Genomic DNA, 18,323 nt, shown 5'->3' on the forward strand with positions numbered 1-18,323 from the left:
ACTGACAACTTGACTTAGGAACTGACTCCCGTGTCTTCAAGGGCACTTCAAGGTCAATAAGGAATAAAGTCTCAAAATGGCCTTATGTTGCTCTCCTGTATTTTTTTCCCTTGGAATTTTGCAGCAGTTTAATACTTCTTTAGGAAATCACTATTTAAAACTCAGTTACACCAACCCTGTGATCAGTTAGAAATAGCTTTAAAATGTGATCAGCTCAGTAAACATTTTCTTTTTCTATTTCCCACTGAGTAGCAGCAGGAGAAATGGAGGGATCAGATGCCCTCACCCAGTAGGCTCACCTGGGCTCCGTCTCATAATGTTGCATGCCACGCAGGGAGGGTGAACCCCACGGCCTTAGGGCTTCCCAACCTTTACCATATCATCTGCTTATGTCCTGTTGGCCAATGCAAGTCACACTCCAAGCCCATAGTCACTTGGGCAGAGGATACTCAAGGGCATGGACGTGTGACTTGGTGTGATTCATGGACCATTGTCTAACCATCTACCACATATATAAAATCCCAGAGAATCTGAAAAAAAATTTAAGGATATTTTTCATACTACTTTCAGCATATATCCCATTTCCAGGTCTGGTCATTGGACTGATTATTTTACTATTGAACATCATCTAGCAGTTACTGTACGAGGCATATGTCCTAAAATAGGACAGCTGTTAGATCACCATGGAGGCCTCCAGAAAGCTGAACTCTGCATGATGGGTTTCAGAGAATGGAGAAAAAGGCCAACTGGACTCTAGATTTCAGGGTCAGAAACCATTCGTGTCAGAAAACCACTTGCATGTTTGCTCAGTTTGTCATTAAATAAATGATGACTAAGATGTGCTCAGTCCTTGCCCTTATCGTTGATAGTCTAAGCAATGGGCTGGAGGACTAAATGAGCAGCAGTGACATGTGGAACTACAATAGGAAGGCTGCAACAGAACCAGGAGCAAGATCACAGAGAACTCAACCCTAATACAAAGTAAAGGAAACACCACTCTAGCAGAACAGAAAACCTCTGAGATCTTGAGGGTGGGGGTCTGTTCAGGGCCTCATTCATTCAGGCTCTGGCAGGCTGAACTTCGTAATGATTTGACCAACTGATGGTTACTTGTGAAACCATTTCTTAACACAGAGGATGAAATTGGATAATGGACTTGTGATTTTAAAGGTGATTATAACACTTTAATAAAGAATTTATTAATAACACTTTAATAAACACTTTTAATAAAGAATTTCAAATAAGCTCACTTGGGTTTAGAAACATCTATTCATAAAAATAATCATCCATTCTTGAAATGACTTTGCAATCATTCACCTCTGTTCTGGAAACTTAATAGACAATACTGCTGGTCTACTCCCAAGGTCACAAGGCAACAACAAAAATTGTGACAGCAAATATTTATTGAGAACTATAAATTTCTTTATACACATTTAATGTTGAGAATCAAAAACTCGATAACAATTTTTTTAAATGATATCTTTTGTAATAGCCCCTTCTGTTAATTTTCAGACCGTCTATAACCAGTCTTGCTGGGTCCCTATAAATGCCTTGAGATTATCCTCACAGCAGATGTTATCTGTTCATAAGTCTTGGTGCACATGTTAATAAAATGAATGAACTCCGAATTTCTCAGGTAGATTAACAGAACATTGGAATATATTTAGGTTTAAGTAACACAGTTCTGGTAAACTACTGCTGTATTCTATTTATTAGCTTCTTTGATTCAGTGGAAAAAATCTTCTTTTCTTGCAAATCTAGCATTTTTTGTAGATGACTTTTCCTTTAATTATAACATATTCAATTAATTCATGGTGACCTCCAAACTGATAAATCAAATGCTCCCATCTAGAAAGAAATCAAACATCATTTCAATGTGTACCAACTCAAGTCATCACTAGGCATGTAAGAGAGGAACTGGCATTTGCACACAGGTAAGTAGGCTACCCCTGGGTAGTCTGAGTATCCATGTTAAGACAGATACTTAGTCTGTGGTTTGGACGGTGCATGATTTAAAAGCACATTCCCAAAAACTGATTTATAGCAGATCATTGGTATTTAAGCTTATATGTATATGTACATATATATGTATATATATATATATATAATTAGTCAATGATAAGTCAAATCTTGTGTAATAAGATTTTTAAGTGTTTGATCTTAAAATATTTGCCTCATTAAGGGACATATAAAAGATAATGTCAGTATTATTTTTCATAGAGGAGTTTGGTTTCTGAGCATTGGGGTAGAGTTAATAGCAGTACTATTGGCAAACATGATGTACAAAGCCACAATACTTCTGAAGATCAGGAAGTCATACAATTTATACTTAGAGATTTAGGATAATAAGACACATAGAGATCCAAGAGACCACAAAGTATGAATGACTCCAGACAATTGAGTTAGGCTTTTGGGATCTAGTTGGTATCAAAAGTCAGAAAACGAATGAATGAGCTCCAGGGAGACACTGTGGAGCTAGAACAAACAAAGTCAGAAGCCAAGGGCTCAAGTCCAAAGTCTAGGTAAACAGAGCAGGAAGCCAATAACACATTAGACCAATGAAGAGACCTAAAAACTTGTAGTTTGGGACCTGGATGTTGGAAGAGATAGATATATGAGACTGTGTAGTGTCTGAGTCTAGATGGAACCTTATCCTCATAACTAGTGGGAAACAGACTTCCACTGTGCCGACATGTGACATCACAAAACAGCTAAGCCTGGGGAATACTCACCTGGATGAATTGATGATGATGAGATCTCCTTGCTTGCCAACTTCCAAAGACCCATGTGTGTGAGATTTTCCCAGGGCAAAGGCTGCATTGATGGTGGCAGCTGCCAAGGCTTCAGGCATGGACATCCTCATGTTTACACAGGCCAGGTGCATAACTATTGGCTAACAGCAACAGAGTGGTATCTGTCACTCAAGATGTTTCTCAACACAGCACAGCAGATAAAGGTGATTAAGCACACACGTGGATTGGGTACAATACTAAGGGAAAAAAAATCTGTTTGAAGGCTCTTGCCTTTGGAAACAATTTATGCCGTGATTGCATATTTAATGCTGAGATGAAATTTTTCAAGACTCATGATGTAAGACAAAACCTTATTTCCACCCACCCATGCTTATTAAAATCTCTTTGTTTACATTATCCTCTGGAGAAGGATTATGGCTTATTGGAAAATCACATTGCTCAAGGTTGAACCTGAAAATAAGGCAAATAAAAGCTGTTCTCTTGTGTGCCTGGAGACATTCATGTGTTATGGGAAGAAAATCCAATACCTACAAGGTTTTTCTTGTTTTACACAAAAATAATTTTAGATCTTTTTCATTTTTAGATCCTTATATTTTTAATAGCTAGTGAAAAAGTTTTAAATGACCTATATGCTTGATAGGCAATGTGCTCAGAATTGCATGTGAAAAAGTCATTACCATTGATAAACAGTAGGCGTTTGGGTTGAAGTCACTCCCCAGAGCCACGATCACGCCTTCATCTAACATCTTCCTGGCTCGAGGCTGCTTCAGTCTAAGGGAAAGAAGAAGACATGGCCACCTCTGCAGGTGGGGCTTCTGCAGAATCCAAGCTGATAATGGAGGACAACTTGAAATGTCTAAACCCTTCACGTTCTAGAAGAAACAAACTCCGGCTTATGTGCTAGAGTGAGATAGAATACTAGAACTCTTGATCCAAACAAAAAATGGACTCCCAGTGAAAGTGTTGGACATATCTATACAATGGGATGATGGACTGTCTGACATTGTCTGTACCAGCAATGTCAGGGCACACTTAAATGGCAGACTGATGGAATTGTACTGTTGTGAAAATATGGGAAAAATCAGTCGGGGGTGGGAATTAGGGGGAGGGGAGTCCAAGACTATACAGAATTGTACAATAAAATTCAAAAGTTAGAAAAAAAAAAGGGCAGGCCAAAAATTAAAAAAAAAAAAATGTCAAAGTAGGGAATGGGGCAGGGAGGCCAGGCTTTCACAGTCAGCAAAGTGGAAATTTCCAAAAAGAAGATGTGATCTGGGGTTATCAGTCATCATTTATCTGCAGAAGAAACAAACTATGTTTGTAACAGGAGGCGGGGTGTAGGTTAGAGCGAGGTGCCCACTGGACTGGGAACAAGAGTCAGTCAGTTGTTTCCTTGAATGGTTGCCCTTGGCACAGTGATGAAGATGCCTAGTGGGCTAACTGCATCCAATATTTGAAATCTTGGGTTGAAATCTCAGCTCTTGGCTCCAGTTGCCTGAAATGTACACCTTGTGAGCCAGCAGGTGATGGCTCAAGTGCTTGAGTCTCTGCCACCCACAGAAGAGATATGGATTGAGCTCTAGGTTCCTGGCTTTGACCTGACCCAGCCCCAACTCTTACAAATATCTGGAGCAGTGAGTCACTGCATGGAAGTTCTATCTCTCTGTCTCTGCTGCCTGAGCAATCAATCTATCATCTATCTAGCAACTCTCCTTCTCTCTTCTGAATAAATAAAATAAACAATTTTTAAAGAGAGAGAAATGGCTTTTAGGTCCTAAGAAGAGTTCCAGGTGGTAGAGATTTGTTATTGCAGAGTGGCAGAGAAAGAATTTATAATAGTAAGCTTTTTAAAGTATCTGTTCTGAGAGGGGATTCAGGGACCTATCTGTCCACTCACAGGCATTTCTCCTGGCAGTGTCAAGCTTTCTCTGTCAGGTGCCATGAGGGAGGAGGGAAAAGGAAAGAAAAGGAAGAGGGAAGCACATTTGAGTGGCTAGAAACTATCCCAGTGAAGGCTGTAGTCTCATAGCAGTGCCGGCAGGGGAATAGTTGCAAGCATGTGTGCTGGGTCTCTGGGTTTTACCGTCCAAGTTTGAAGCCTAGTCCAGAATAGGGCTTAGAGAAACAACCCTGCCCAGGGTTTGGCCATATCTAAAGTCCAGGCCAGCTACTAAGTGGGAGGTGATGGCTCAAGGTGTTGGGTTGCTGCTACCAGACTAAGTTTTAGACTCCTGCCTTTGGCCTGAAGCAGCCTGAGCAGTTGCAGGCATTTGGTCAGTAAACCACAGAGTGGATGATCTCTCTTACTTCTGTCATCACTTTGTTCTGAATATAGTTGGTCCTCAGTACCTCTGGGTCCACAGCTGTGAAAGATTTTGGGGGTGGGGGTGGGGAATGCATCCATACTGAACTCGTATAAACATTTTTTTTTCTTGTCATCTTTCCCTAAGTAACAAGCAGTGACACAGTGTTTACATTGCATTCAGTATTATAAGTAATCTGCAGGTGGCTTTAAGTACACAGGGTTTGCACAGGTTATGTGCATCTGCTCTGCCCTGTATATAAGGGACTTGAACATCCGGAATGGGTCCTGGAATGAATGCTTCCAGGATACCGAGCATAAGCATCATTAAAAGTCAAGCTTATTGCGTTACTTTCTGATTTTAAAAACAATGTATGCTATTAGTTTAAATTGGGAAATAGCAAAATTTGGGCTTGGATTGGAATAGTAAAAAGGAAAAAAGAAAGCACCACGTTCCTTTAGAAGCCTTCACTCAAGGCAAGGGAGGGGAAGGGTTGGTCTTAGCATCTTCCTCTGGGAACCCACTTAGGAGCATCATGGCAGAGCTGGCTTCCTCATGAGTGAAGTGTTCTTCCTCCACATCTTGAAGGGTTGTGTGAGGGACTCAAGTTCAGACATCTGGATAGTGCCTTTGTACTTGCCCCGGCTGCTCCAGTTCAAGGTGAGGCACCTTACCTCAGCATGTAGGCTGTGGTGGGCAGAAGAATGGCGGAACACCTGGCCTTTGCCATGGCAACGATGCCTTCATCACTCACTTCCTCCAGGTGGCTGATGGCCTGGGCTCCCAGTTCAGCCCCAAGCTAAGCAGAGCCAGCAGAGAGGGACCGGTTTAACCATCAGCAATAACAAATCAACAAAGTGTTTCTCCTACCAAAATAAACTTTTGAAACAGCCCTCTGTCAAGATTTCATGCCAAACTATATCAGTGCAAGCCATCAAATGGAAAAAGGGCATATAATGGCCATTCACTTGAAAATGAGTTTGAGTGCTACTTCAATTGATGTAATGAGAAAAAAACCGTCTCACATAATTCCATGAGTGTCCCAGGAAATCCTCATTGGGAAAGAGACTGACGAATACGTGATGAATTACAACACTTCATTTCATCACTGAGAATGAAAAAATGAGCCCAATGTGTAAGTACTATCCTCTGAATATATTTTTTTATTTTAATTTTTTAATCCTCTGAATATTTTTTTAGCTTTTTCTTGAGATGGTCAGAACAAAGTGTTACTAAATTGCATCTTATTGTCCACAGCAAACACAGTAATAAAATGTTATCACATTTCAAGAAAGCTACTCTGAAACACAAATGCTTTCAGATATTGTCTGAAGCAGAACTTTATGAGTTTTTGGGTTAAGATTTAGGCTTGGAGTAATAGAGTTCTAAAAATCTAATTATAGCAACTAATAATACAAAAAATACAATAAACATGTCATTAAGTACACAAAAACAAAATGGCATTTGGGAATTCTGCACTCAGTGCAAAGTGTTAATAAAACAAATTTAAAAATGTTAAGTCATATACAGTTGGGAAATACAAGCTGAGCTTGACTGTATTCTGGGTGAATATTTCAGACAGATGGCTAGGAGAAAACCAAGAAAAGGCTCTGCTGTAATGATAGTGTAAGTACTGCCAGCAGCTAGATTGCTTCTCCAGTTCATATTATGGCCTTTACCCCTACCTAAGTAGACACACACACACACACAGAATCATTCTTACACAAATACTGAGGGCTGAACTGTAAAGGGTTAAGTATTCCAAGGGAAGGAAAGTAGATGAATTGATATTTGGTGTGATGTTTTGGCCCTGAAAGGCTGCAAAGCTCACAGCCAAGGCAAAGATGAACTGCCCTCCTCAGCAAAGCACACTCAGGTTTCAGAGGATTTTGGATGCTGCTCTCGGGAGCCTGGTGAGGAGTTTCTTTCTGACCTTGGACTCACTCTGATTCTTGCAAACATGATTCTCTCCCTCTGGGTGTTGACTTGTGCCAGTCACTCACTACACCCCAAAACATCTTGTTCAGCACCCAGATTGCATTCATGCAATGGACTGTCAACAAATATTTACTTAGTTAGAATGAGCCAGAAAAGTGAGAGTTCAGGTCAGAGAAAGAGGATATTGGGAGTTGTTTATTGTGGCCTGTGTTGACGCAGTTCATGGTCGAGAGGGTGGAGGAGGTGAAAAGTGGGGAGGGAGTATGGGCCAAATGAGAGAAAAGCAAGAGCTGGGAGCCTGACAAGTCACATTGGAGCTTAGAACGTGTCCTAAGAGCAGTTATCGGGATTTGTGTAGTTTGGAAGAGCAGTGGAAAGATTAAGATGCACTGAGAGAATGGATTCAAGGGGAGCCAAGATTGGAGGCAGGAGAATAGCTGAGGCAGGAATCCAGGTCGTGGTGGTTAGAATCAGCAGAGGGTGGGAGAAGTTAATCTTGAGCTATTCAGGAGGAGTTCAGGGAAAACATGGTGGTTGGCTGAAATGTAAGTGAGGAAGAGAAAGGAGTCAAAGCGTTCACTTAACAACAAACAGATGAGATGATGGTGTTATTCACTGGGGCCAGAAACACGAACCAAGATTTGGAAACAGCATGAAGAGAGCAAGTTGGACATATCATGGTGGAGAGGCAGGTGAGGCACCTGTGTTCGTGTTAATGCCATAAGGTAATTGTTTATTTAGCTCCAGGGTTGAGAGAAAATGTTTAGACTCAGAATGACAGGGCCAATTTGATTCACTGCTAAAATTCTTAATGTCTAGCACACAGTGTTCGTTGAAAGTATGAATAAATGAATCTGGGCAAGACAAATGGATGTGGAAATTGTCCCTGTTGCTATTAGTGGTGTGTTCCACCATAATGTATTTGATTATCTCCATGAATGATTCTAGAAGCTTCATGAAAACTAGTCTACTCTCCCAGTGTGGCCTTGTCAGCCCATATGCTATATTCAGTACAGGGGATCACAGCAGCACTTCCTTTCCTATTAATGTCACCAGCAAATAATATTTTACAAGGAAATAACCAACAAAACATGAAATGTCCGAGACTTTTCAAGACTCATTTGGACCACTCTGTTCATGGTTCAAATAATTTTGCCCATTTTACATATATACAAACTATCTTTTCAGAATGACACCCTTATTTTAAACAGATGAATTCGATTTTGCAGAGCATGGATGTGCAAGGATGGGCATGGACAAAAGAAAGGTCAAAGGTTGTCCATACCTCAGCAGCCTTCATTGGGTGGAGTTCATCCCCATGGAAGTTGATTTGCAATCCAAGCTCTTTTCCACCTTGAAGAATCCTTCTGGTGGACTCCAGATCAAAGACACCCTTTTCACAGAACACATCGATATTGTCAACTTGTATCTCCCCATTTCTGCCAAGCTCTTTCAGTTTGGGGAGGTGGTTCTTGACAATGTCAGCAGCAGCTTCTGTAGCAGTCTTTCCTCTGAGGGAAGAAAACGAGATTACTATGGGCAAACATAAATATCAATATATATATTACCATATATATGGTAATGATATTACCATATTACCATATTACCATATATATATGGTAATGGAGAGTTATTCAGCACTTGGAAAACCTGAAATATGGGTACAAGTGAAGGACATCAAACCTCAGAGAGGTAGAGAAATGATCAAAGCTACAACTTAAGACCCTATCAGGCAACACCCACAAAGCAAAGACTTCTCTACAAAAACCCAAAGAGCTCATTCTGTCCAGCACAATAGTGTTACCCTTGGCAATGCCAGCAGGGACACCAAGCTGACAAAGTGAGGCTTCCTCTGTCAGGACTCTCAGAGGGCTTCCCTGATAATCCACTATGATTGCCTTACTTGGGTCTTAGCTATAACCTAGCTCTACCAGGTTGCCTGAAGTGTCTACCTGAGCTTTCCTGTCTCACCCCCCAGGGGAATGAGTTTTAGCAGTGAAGATGCTTATATTCCAAGTCACAGTGCCTGGGCTCCAGTCCTGGCTACAGCTCCTGACTCTTGCCTCTGGTCAATGCAGGCCATGGAAGGCACTGGTGATGGCCTATGTAAAAGGGATTCTGGCTCCCAACTTTGGTCCCAATCCAGCCCTGGTCACTGCAGGCATTTGGGGGAGCGAATCACAAATGGGTGCTATCTTACTGACTCTCTGTCTCTTTCTGCCTCCCAAATAAAATTTTAAAACAATTCAGAAATATGAATAAAACTGAGGGTCTGGTGTTGTGGCACAGCAAGTGAACATGCCACCTGTGACACCAGCATCCCATATTGGTGCCAGTTGGAGTCCTGGCTGTCCAGTGTCCTATTGATAATGTGCCCGGGAAAGCAGTGGAAGATGATTCAAATCGTTGGGCCACTGGAGCCATGAGGGAGACCAGGCAACTTTCCAGGCTTCTGGCTTTAGCCTGTCATGCCATGGTTGTTGTGGCTATTTGGGGAGTGAACCAGCAGATGGAATCTCTCCAATTCAAACTCTGAAATAGATAAATATCTTTTAAAAGAAATATAAAAGCTAAAATGTACAACAAAAATATTGAAAATACTCAATACTGCTGTTCTATGCAACTTTGTTCTCTGATTTTTAAAGAATAAATTTTAATGCTTTTAGTTCCTCTGATTTAAGATGATAAACATTAACACCAAAATTTACATTTTTAAACAATATGATGATTATAGTTAATAACAATCTATTGTATTTTTGGATATTGGTAAAATGATAGATTTTTAGTGTTCTCATCATAAATGGTGATAAGCATGTGAGGTAGTGTTAATGAGACAAATTGAGCCATTTTACAGAGCATATGAGAGTACTTCAACACATCCACATAAAAACAGAATTACAGTTAAGTTTATGGAGCTGATACTATGATGCATTGGGCTAAACTGCCACTTGTGATACTATATGGGAGTGCTGATTCAAATCCTGGTGCATCTGCTTATGGTTCAGTTTCCTGTTGATGCACCTGGGGAGGCAGTGGACAGCGACTCAAGTGTTTGGGCCCCTGCCACCCTTGTGGGAAACCTGGATGAAGTTCCTGTCTTCTGGCTTCAGCTTGGCTCAACCCCCGCTTTGGGACCCTCTGGGGAGTGGACTAGCAAATGGAACAACTTCCTCTGTATCTATCTTTCCCTCTCTCTCTATCTATCTCAAATAAATACATCTGGAAAAAAAAAAAGAATCCATTGATTTCAAGTTGTTTTACACAAATATATATATATTTAACTTTCAAAAAATGTATTTATTTGAGAGACAAAGAGAAAGGGCCACAGATAAATCTCATCTGCTGGTTCACTCCCAAGTGCTCTCAAAGGCTTCAGCTAGGCCAGGGCTGGAGCCAGGAGCCAGGAGCTCCATCAGAGCCTCTCACGTGTGTGGGAGGGATCCAGTTACTTAAATGTCACCACTTGGAAAACTGGACTCAGAAATTCAGAAATTGGAGGCGAGTATTGAACCTAGGTACTCCAAGGTGGAATGCAGCTAAATGTAGGAAGCTCTAATGTGAAATGCAGCTAAACCCCTAAACTTAACCTTTTAGTTCCATTTTCCTCTTAACTGAGGAACCCCAGGTCTGAGGCACCCAGGTCCATATTTCAAAACAACATGTATACAAACATATACAAGTATCACTTGTCAGATAAATTTCTACTTCAACATTCAGAAAATAACTATAGAAGAAATGAAGATGATTAACTTTCAAACAAAGTGTATAAACCTATGGCTTTTATGTGCCTAACTCATTAAAGCTTAAGGCTGTACTAAAACTTTGGAATGCCCTGTCAAGTCCTGCATTTCTTTTAGCTCTTTTCCTTCTGGAACCATGAATTTCCTCTAGAAATCCCAGGATGGAGAGGAATCCAAGGATAACCAAGACGCAGACACATAAGAGGAGAGTGATGTCTGTAGTAACACTATGTGGAGAAACTTTTTAGATAAAGGGCAAGACTACAGAACATTTGCAGCCATTCCAGTGCTTGGTTGTTGATCCTTGTCAACCTCATCTAGGCTTCAAGGTATGGTCTATCTTTTGGAGTTTTCTATTTCTCAGGTGTTTTAGAGATGAGTCCAGTTGCTGCCTTTATTTTAAAGGATCTATAAGGAGCCCCTTCTTTTTTGCTAACCTAAAGAGCTTAAAACATCTCACTAAAGAACCAACCAACTCCTAAGGCCAATAAGGCCTCTTCCTAAAATCTCATGCAAGGTGATTGATCCTTAGAAGCCAAACAGCTTTGCACAGGCCTTTCCCCTGGGTTCGCAGCATGCCCCTAAACTGCTCAGCTCTGGACAGCATAGCTTCCTTTCCAGAGCCCTGAGACCAACCCCCACCTCGCCACCAGCTGAGATTACTTGGGCACGGAGTGAGCCCCACAGTAGGTGGCCGAGATGCCCATGTCCAGCTCGCGCCGGGCACGCTCGATCACCCGCAGCATCTTGAGCTCTGTCTCCAAGGTGAGTCCATATCCACTCTTGCACTCCACCAAGGTGGTGCCGGCCCTCAGCATGCACTGCAGCCGCTGCTGTAACGAGTCGAACAGCTCCTCCTCCGAGGCCTGGCGCGTGCGCTCCACGGTGAAGTGGATCCCTCCTCCAGCCCGGTGAATATCCATGTAGGTGGCTCCTGCCAACTGAACACACCATACCACTTACCCTTAGGTGGGCAGCTCTACAGAAGCTACCACCAAGGGTGGCATCACAAGATGACTAAGAGGTGATATGGCGGAGGAACCAACTTATCGGACCAGAATGGACGTGCACAGTCCTGGAGGCCCTTACTTTGTCAGGTGCTGAATGGTGTGGGAGCACAGGGGGAGTCAGGGAGAGGTGCAGGAAGACATTGGAGTGGAAGAGATGGGACATGTGATAGCTCTCAGGGCAGCTGCAATGAAAACCGACATAGGAATATATTTTTATTTTTCTCCAAAATAATCCAATTTGGCTGCTAGAATACAATATCTTCTATCTAAAAAAAAAAAAAAAAAAAAAAAAAGTGAAAGCAACCTCTCCAGGAATTTAGGAATTGGTTGTGGCTATTTTATAACTGACACCAATTATATTTTGTAATTCTCAATGTCTCATTTTTTAAGAATAAAACAGAACAATTTTTATGACATTTTCTTTTTGTTATTAGTACTATATTTCGCCTAGTTTCCCACCCCCCCCCACATGAATGGTAATTTTCAAATTGTGTCTGGAACCCTTTCAAAGGCTGTTAGAGGGAATGGTTTGGAACGGAGGGTAGGGATATTAAAAACAGCTCTATTTTAAAAAGATATTTGGCTAAAATTTTTAAAAACCACTATATTTAAATGACTGTTGGCCCTGTGCATAATATAAAGACCAGGGGGAGCAGTTACAAGTAAGTTTGCTGTGCTGTCTCTTGTTTTCCACACTCAGGCAAGTGAAAATATCCCTCAGAAAGACAAGAAGATGTGTGTGGCAAAGTCTGACAGTCTATTAACTCTGCCCTTATCCGCTGCAGTTACCTTCATTGCAAACTCATGAACTCTCTCACCAGCCCATACAGGATGAGTGTGCGCATCCACCAAGCCTGCAATCGATAAAACAGTCCTCTTAAAGTCAGGAAATCACACTGTGCTGTGATGGCCAGCTATGCGGGAGCAGGTACAAGAACAAGAAGTTATGGATCCCTCAACAGAGGCAAACATGACTGCCGCTCTGCATGGCTGCTCTAGAAGATTCTCATGGAGACGGGAACTCAGCATATTGAAAATCTCCCTTAAGGAAATACATACACCTCTTTTTTTCAGTGTCAGTGGCAACCACATTAGCTTTTATAGCAGGTTGTCATATCCATCAGTTGAGCACAACTAAGGAATGTATCACCAAGGGACAGTTTCTGTAGAAACACAGAGAAACACAAACCCTCCCCAACCTGGAGAAGGAGAAATATGGATCCGAGAGATGACTACACTTCAACTAAAGAGAAACTACGAAGCATTCAATTGGAACTTTTCTCTATCCAGGTATAATTTAGTTAAGCAGGTCTTTCTGAAGTGCTTAAAATTAATGGTTTTGACTGGACTAAAATCAAGTCTCTTTTTATATACTTTTAATTGTAGTCTTGCTTTTTTCACATGATGTGACGATATTTCTTCTTTTTCTTAAGATTCTATTTTTGGAAAGTCAAATTTATAGAGAGAAGGAGAGACAGAGAGAAAGATCTTCGCGCTGGTTTACTCTCAAAGGGTCCACACAGCTGGAGCCAAGCTGATTGAAGACAGGAACCATGAGCTTCTTTCTGGCCTCCCACACAGGTGCAGATCCCAAGGCTTTGGGCCATGCTCTACTGCTTTCCCAGGGCACAAGTGGGGAGCTGGATGGAAAGTGGAGCAGTCAGGACACAAACTGACACCCATGTAGGATGCCAGCATGTGCAAGGTAAGAATTTAGCCACTGGGCCATTGTACCAGGCCCTTTCACTTGATATTTCACCTTTGTTTTGTCTCCTGACCCTCAAGAACCATAAGAGAAACTGCTTGAGGCTGGTTCTGTGGTGCAATGAATGGGTGTCGAATTTGAACACTGGTTGCTCCATTTCTGATCCAGCTCCCTGCTAATGTGCCTAGCAAAGGAGTAAAGGGTGGCCCATGCTCTTGGGCCCTTGCTCCAACATGGGAGACCCAGATGAAGCTCCTAGATCCTGGCTTTAGCCTGGTCTAGCCCTGACTGATTGGGCCATTTAGGGAATGAGGAAGATCAACCACGCTTACTCCCCAATCCCCAAATCTTATTCTTTCTCTCTATAAATCTTTGAAATAAATACATAAATCTTAAAAAAAAAAACACTTCATGGAGAAGGAGATAAATACCTGGTAGTATACATTTCCCAGAACAGTCAATTCTTTCTTTAAAAGTTTCTTCAGAAAACTGTCTTTGGATAGTGTCAGCAGGACCAATAGCTTTGATAAGCCCATCACTGAAGAAAAAACAAGAAATAGTTACTAAGGTTTCAGAAATGTTGTGATAAATCCAACAAGTGATTTAAAATACTTTCTCGGGGCCTGGCATGATAGCCTAGTGGCTCAAGTTCATGCCTTGCATGTGCTGGGATCCAATATGGGCACCGGTTCATGTCCCAGCAGTCCCATTTCCCATCCAGCTCCCTGCTTGTGGCCTGGGAGAGCATTCGAGGATGGTCCCAAACCTTGGGAACCTGCACCCGCATGGGAGACCCAAAAGAGGCTCCTGGCTTCAGATCAGCTTAGATTCAGCCATTGCAGCCACTTGGGGAGTGAATCATCAGACAGAAGATCTTTCTCTCTGTCTCTCCTCTTCTTTGTATATCTGCCTTTCCAATAAAAATAAATAAATCTTAAAAAAAATACTTTCTGGTTACCTCTGTCCATGTTTATTGTGCTTCCCTCCTGAGTTTTGAAAAGGGGGCTCTAGCCACATTCAAACCAAAGTCATATGTAGCAGAGATTGCCGAACACAAGAACACCCAGAATAAAACTACATTTCCCAGCGTCTCATTTGGCTGGTGTGGCCATGTGACTAAATCTAGCCAATAGGATTGTTCTCCTCCTATCGTTACTGGCTGAAACACAAGATACCATAACTAGGAATGCAGCAATCACCTTAGCTCATGTACAGTGGGGCAGGACAGGAAGGGCTAGGGTCCCCAGGACTGACTGTACAGAGTGTAGCCGGCTGCCAGCCTGCCATCTTCTCTCTAGGTCTCTATAAGGAGAGACTTTTATCTTGTTTATGTGCTGCTACTTTGGGTCATTGTCACTCTTTGTCATACTTTTATTCTGCACACTAGTGCTTCCAAAATTGACAATCATTTCTCCTGAGAGCTGAGACATGCTGTGAGGGGCAGGGGAAAGGAGAAATTCTGAAGTGGTTTGAGTAACCTAACAGGACACAAAAGTGGAGAAACAGAGACTGAATGAGACTAGGTGTCACAAGAGGTGAAGGAGCTATTATGAAGGAACTGACTTAGGGATAGAAGCAAAACGAGGCTTTGACATTTCCGTTAGTATCCGTTTTGATGCACTTTCATCTCCGTAACAGATTTCACGCAGCCTGACTAGTGAGGCCGCTATGCTGCGAGCCTGATGCTAGGAAGATGGCCAGAGTTGGAAATTGACCTTTGGATGGGAAAGGACAAAGAGAAGGTTCTCACCTGGCACTTTTTATTTTTTAAATGCTTCCTTTATTGGAATGGTGTCTCTTGGCATGAAGCTATTATTAACTGGGAGCCAAAGGACCAAAGATCTGCCCAAGCTAGTCCATGTGGGGAGTTAATGACTGACACTGCTTTCAGAAGGGTTGTTGGTGTTTTAGGGCAGACCTAAGAAAGAAATCTCTAATCAATCACATGACCATCTAAGACTGCTGAGGACGTTGGTGGATTCGTCCCTACGACATTGAACAAAGGTTTACATTAATGGACAGTTCCTGAAGCAACCAAAACACTCCCCCAAAACTGTGAGTTAGAATTACAGAGATAGGAGGTGCGTGCTATGGCACAGTGTGTTAAACTACCACTTGGGAACCCACATCCCCTATCAGAGCAGGGTTCAAGTCCTTCCTCCACTTGGCTTTAAGCTACCTGCTAATGCATGGAGGAGCAGATGGAGCAAAGTACTTGGGTCCCTCTCACTGACATCAGAAACCTAAGCAGATTTCCCAGCTCCTACGCTTTGACCTGGTCCCAGCCCTGGCTGCTGCAGGTGTCTGGGGGAGTAAACCAGTGGATGAAAAACTTCTCTCTATGTCTCTGCCTTTCAAATAAACAACAACAACAAAAATACATTATAAACAAATTACAAAAATATTTAATAGTCTTTTGGTGACATTTTTATTACTTATTACTAAGTGTAAAAACAAGGTACAAGGGCCCGGTGTGGTGGCCTAGCGGCTAAAGTCCTCACCTTGAATGTGCCAGGGTCCCATATGGGCATCAGTTCTAATCCTGGCAGAAAGCAGTGGAGGATGGCCCAAAGCTTTGGGACCCTGCACCTGCATGGGAGATCTGGAAGAAGCTCCTGACTCCTGGCTTCAGATCCAGGCGTTGTGGTCATTTGGGGAGTGAGTCATTGGACAGAAGATCTTCCTCTCTGTCTCTCCTCCTCTCTGTATATCTGACTTTGCAATAAATAAATCTTTCTTCAAAATGAAGGTCCAAATAATATATACACATTCTGTTTTTAAAGGATTTTTAGATGACCTCATATAGGAAAAGATTAGAAAGAAGAAATATTTGAGTTTGAATTAATTCACTCCCACTGGGTGAGGTTTAGTGATTTTCTTCTTTTCTTTTTAAACTATTTATTTATTTATTCGAAGGGCAGAGCTATCTAGAGGTGATTGGGAGAGATCTTCTAGCCAGTGGCTCGCTCCCCAGCTGGCTGTAACAGCCAGGCCAAAGCCAGGACCCAGGGGCTTCTTCTGGAACGCCCATGTGGGTGGCAGGAGCTCAAGCACATGGGTCATCTGCTGCTGCTTTCCCAGGCACCTTAGCAGTGAGTCAGATGGGAAGCTGAGCAGGCAGGACTCGAACCAGTGCCTGTATGAGATGCTTGCATGAAGGTGGTGGTTTCACCAGCTTTGTTACAACACTGGCCCCCTTTTCCTCCCTTCATAGTTCAACTACATTTTCTCACTTTCCCTACAATGAACATGTCACAATTTAAAGGCAATGAAGAACAGGAATGTGGTGTTATTGTTTTATTTGCTTTTGATTTAAGCTGGGGCTTGAACTGGCACCCATAAAGGAAGCCCATGCTATAGGCAGAAACTTAACCCACTGTGACACAGTACTGACCCCTAAATTTATCTTTAAACTACATTTTTTTCCCCATACAAACTTGCTTAAGTGCCCTCATGGTCTGAATGTTCTTCCTGAACATTCACACATGGGCAACTCAATCTCCAAACTCATACGTTTGTGGCATATGGAGGTGGGGTCTTTCAGGAGGCCATTAGCATTAGATGGGTCATGAAAACCAGTTCCTCACGGTGGCACTGGTGGTTTTAGAAGGGGCAGTGAGAGCTCAGCATGTGACGCCAGGGCCGGGATCCTAGCCATCTGAGTCCCTTGAATTGAGCTATTCTGTTCTTTATAAAGGACTATCTGGTCCAGCTATTCCATTAGAGCAAGAAAAAAGATGCAGGCTGCAATACTGGGAATGTTTTCATCCCTTTCTTAACTGGAAGCAAACACACACACACCCACAGTCCCTATAAGACTGGCATGACACAACCTCAGATGAGCAGGATTCGCGGGTAACTGATTCAGCTTGTCATTTCAAATCCCCATCCAAGTAGCCCTCCCAAACTTTGTTCTGCTGTTCTCATCTGGCAACAATCTCAGGGGGCTGACATTTCAAAGTGATTCCGACGAGTACTTTATTATTTTTTTTTTTCGTTCTGGTCAAAATCTTAACTTTTCATGGCCCAAAGCCACCACCATCTGGAACCATCGTTTTTTTATGCCTTACGTTCCAGTTCACAATTAGGAGAAGGTACTTAAAAAAAAAAAAAAGGCTGGATCTCAGAGCTCCCTCCCCGGAGAGGCTGATATCAAACATTTGGGTAGAGGGAGTTTGGAGGTGGGGAGTGAACTCAGAAATCGGTCTTATAATAATATTAATTATAGCAAGTATAATCACAGGCCAATCTGCCAAAAGGTGGACCCTGCATCACACCTCAAGAAGCACTGGGCAGGGATTCCAAGTCCTTCCGGTTGTTGGACAAGGTTGCTTGACAAGCAGTGGTGGCCTGGAGATCTGTGCTAAGAGGGTATTCAGCTTGAGCGGTTTTTCTCACCAAATGACAACCTAAGCTAGTTTGGCGCCTGCGTAGTGTGTCAGCAACAGGTGCCTCACAGGCTGGTCTGCCTAAGTCTCGTCGCAGGCAAGGGGAAGCTTTTACACAATGCCCCACCGCCTTCCCCAGTGCACTGGTTAGAAGCACAGAGGCAAGAGGGCGCGCGCCCTGGCCGATCCGTGCCGCACTCCAGCGCGCGCAGCCCCTTACCTGCCCACCACCAGGCTGGCGCCCTCCAGCACAGCCAGGCTGCTCAGCGCGTCCCCAGCCAGGAAGCGCTCGCCGCGGGCGCACACCAGCACCACCTGCCGCGCATTCTCCAGCAGGAGAAGGTGGCGACCCTCCATGACTCCGCGCACTGAAATCCGCGTGGCGACCGCGGCCAGGATGGTGGAAAAAGACACGGCGGCTCCACTGGCTGCGCCTCCCGGGCTCGGAGGGTGGGGCGGGGGCGGGCACTCCAGGCGGGCTGCCCT

At 43.0% G+C, this 18,323-nt stretch overlaps 1 protein-coding gene across 1 annotated transcript; it reads right to left on the reverse strand.

Moving 5' to 3' along the window:
- Positions 1–1,385: 1,385 nt before the first annotated feature.
- AMDHD1 (amidohydrolase domain containing 1) lies at positions 1,386–18,203 on the reverse strand. The gene is made up of 9 exons (XM_040989502.1): positions 18,058–18,203; positions 13,881–13,987; positions 12,534–12,598; positions 11,398–11,675; positions 8,280–8,505; positions 5,731–5,855; positions 3,431–3,524; positions 2,733–2,893; positions 1,386–1,848 (listed from the first exon to the last, which is right to left on the reverse strand). Exons 1-9 carry the CDS (start codon positions 18,192–18,194, stop codon positions 1,758–1,760), a joined length of 1,284 nt encoding a protein of 427 aa, XP_040845436.1. The 5' UTR covers positions 18,195–18,203; the 3' UTR covers positions 1,386–1,757.
- Between the last annotated feature and the right edge of the window lie 120 nt (positions 18,204–18,323).

Source organism: Ochotona curzoniae, unplaced genomic scaffold (genome assembly GCF_017591425.1).
Source record: "Ochotona curzoniae isolate NIBS_2020 unplaced genomic scaffold, NIBS_Ocur_1.0 contig_1014, whole genome shotgun sequence".
Lineage (NCBI taxonomy): Eukaryota > Metazoa > Chordata > Mammalia > Lagomorpha > Ochotonidae > Ochotona > Ochotona curzoniae.

What these genes read in the sequence shown, in the direction of transcription:
- AMDHD1 (XM_040989502.1), bottom strand. Translation starts at nt 18,194, where the DNA reads ATGGAGGGTCGCCACCTTCTCCTGCTGGAGAATGCGCGGCAGGTGGTG. An exon ending in GCCAGCCTGGTGGTGGGCAG is followed by an intron (nt 13,988 to 18,057) that starts GTAAGGGGCTGC and finishes TTTTTTCTTCAG; the next exon opens with TGATGGGCTTATCAAAGCTA. An exon ending in ACCCAATGAAGGCTGCTGAG is followed by an intron (nt 5,856 to 8,279) that starts GTATGGACAACC and finishes GGCTCTGCTTAG; the next exon opens with CTTGGGGCTGAACTGGGAGC.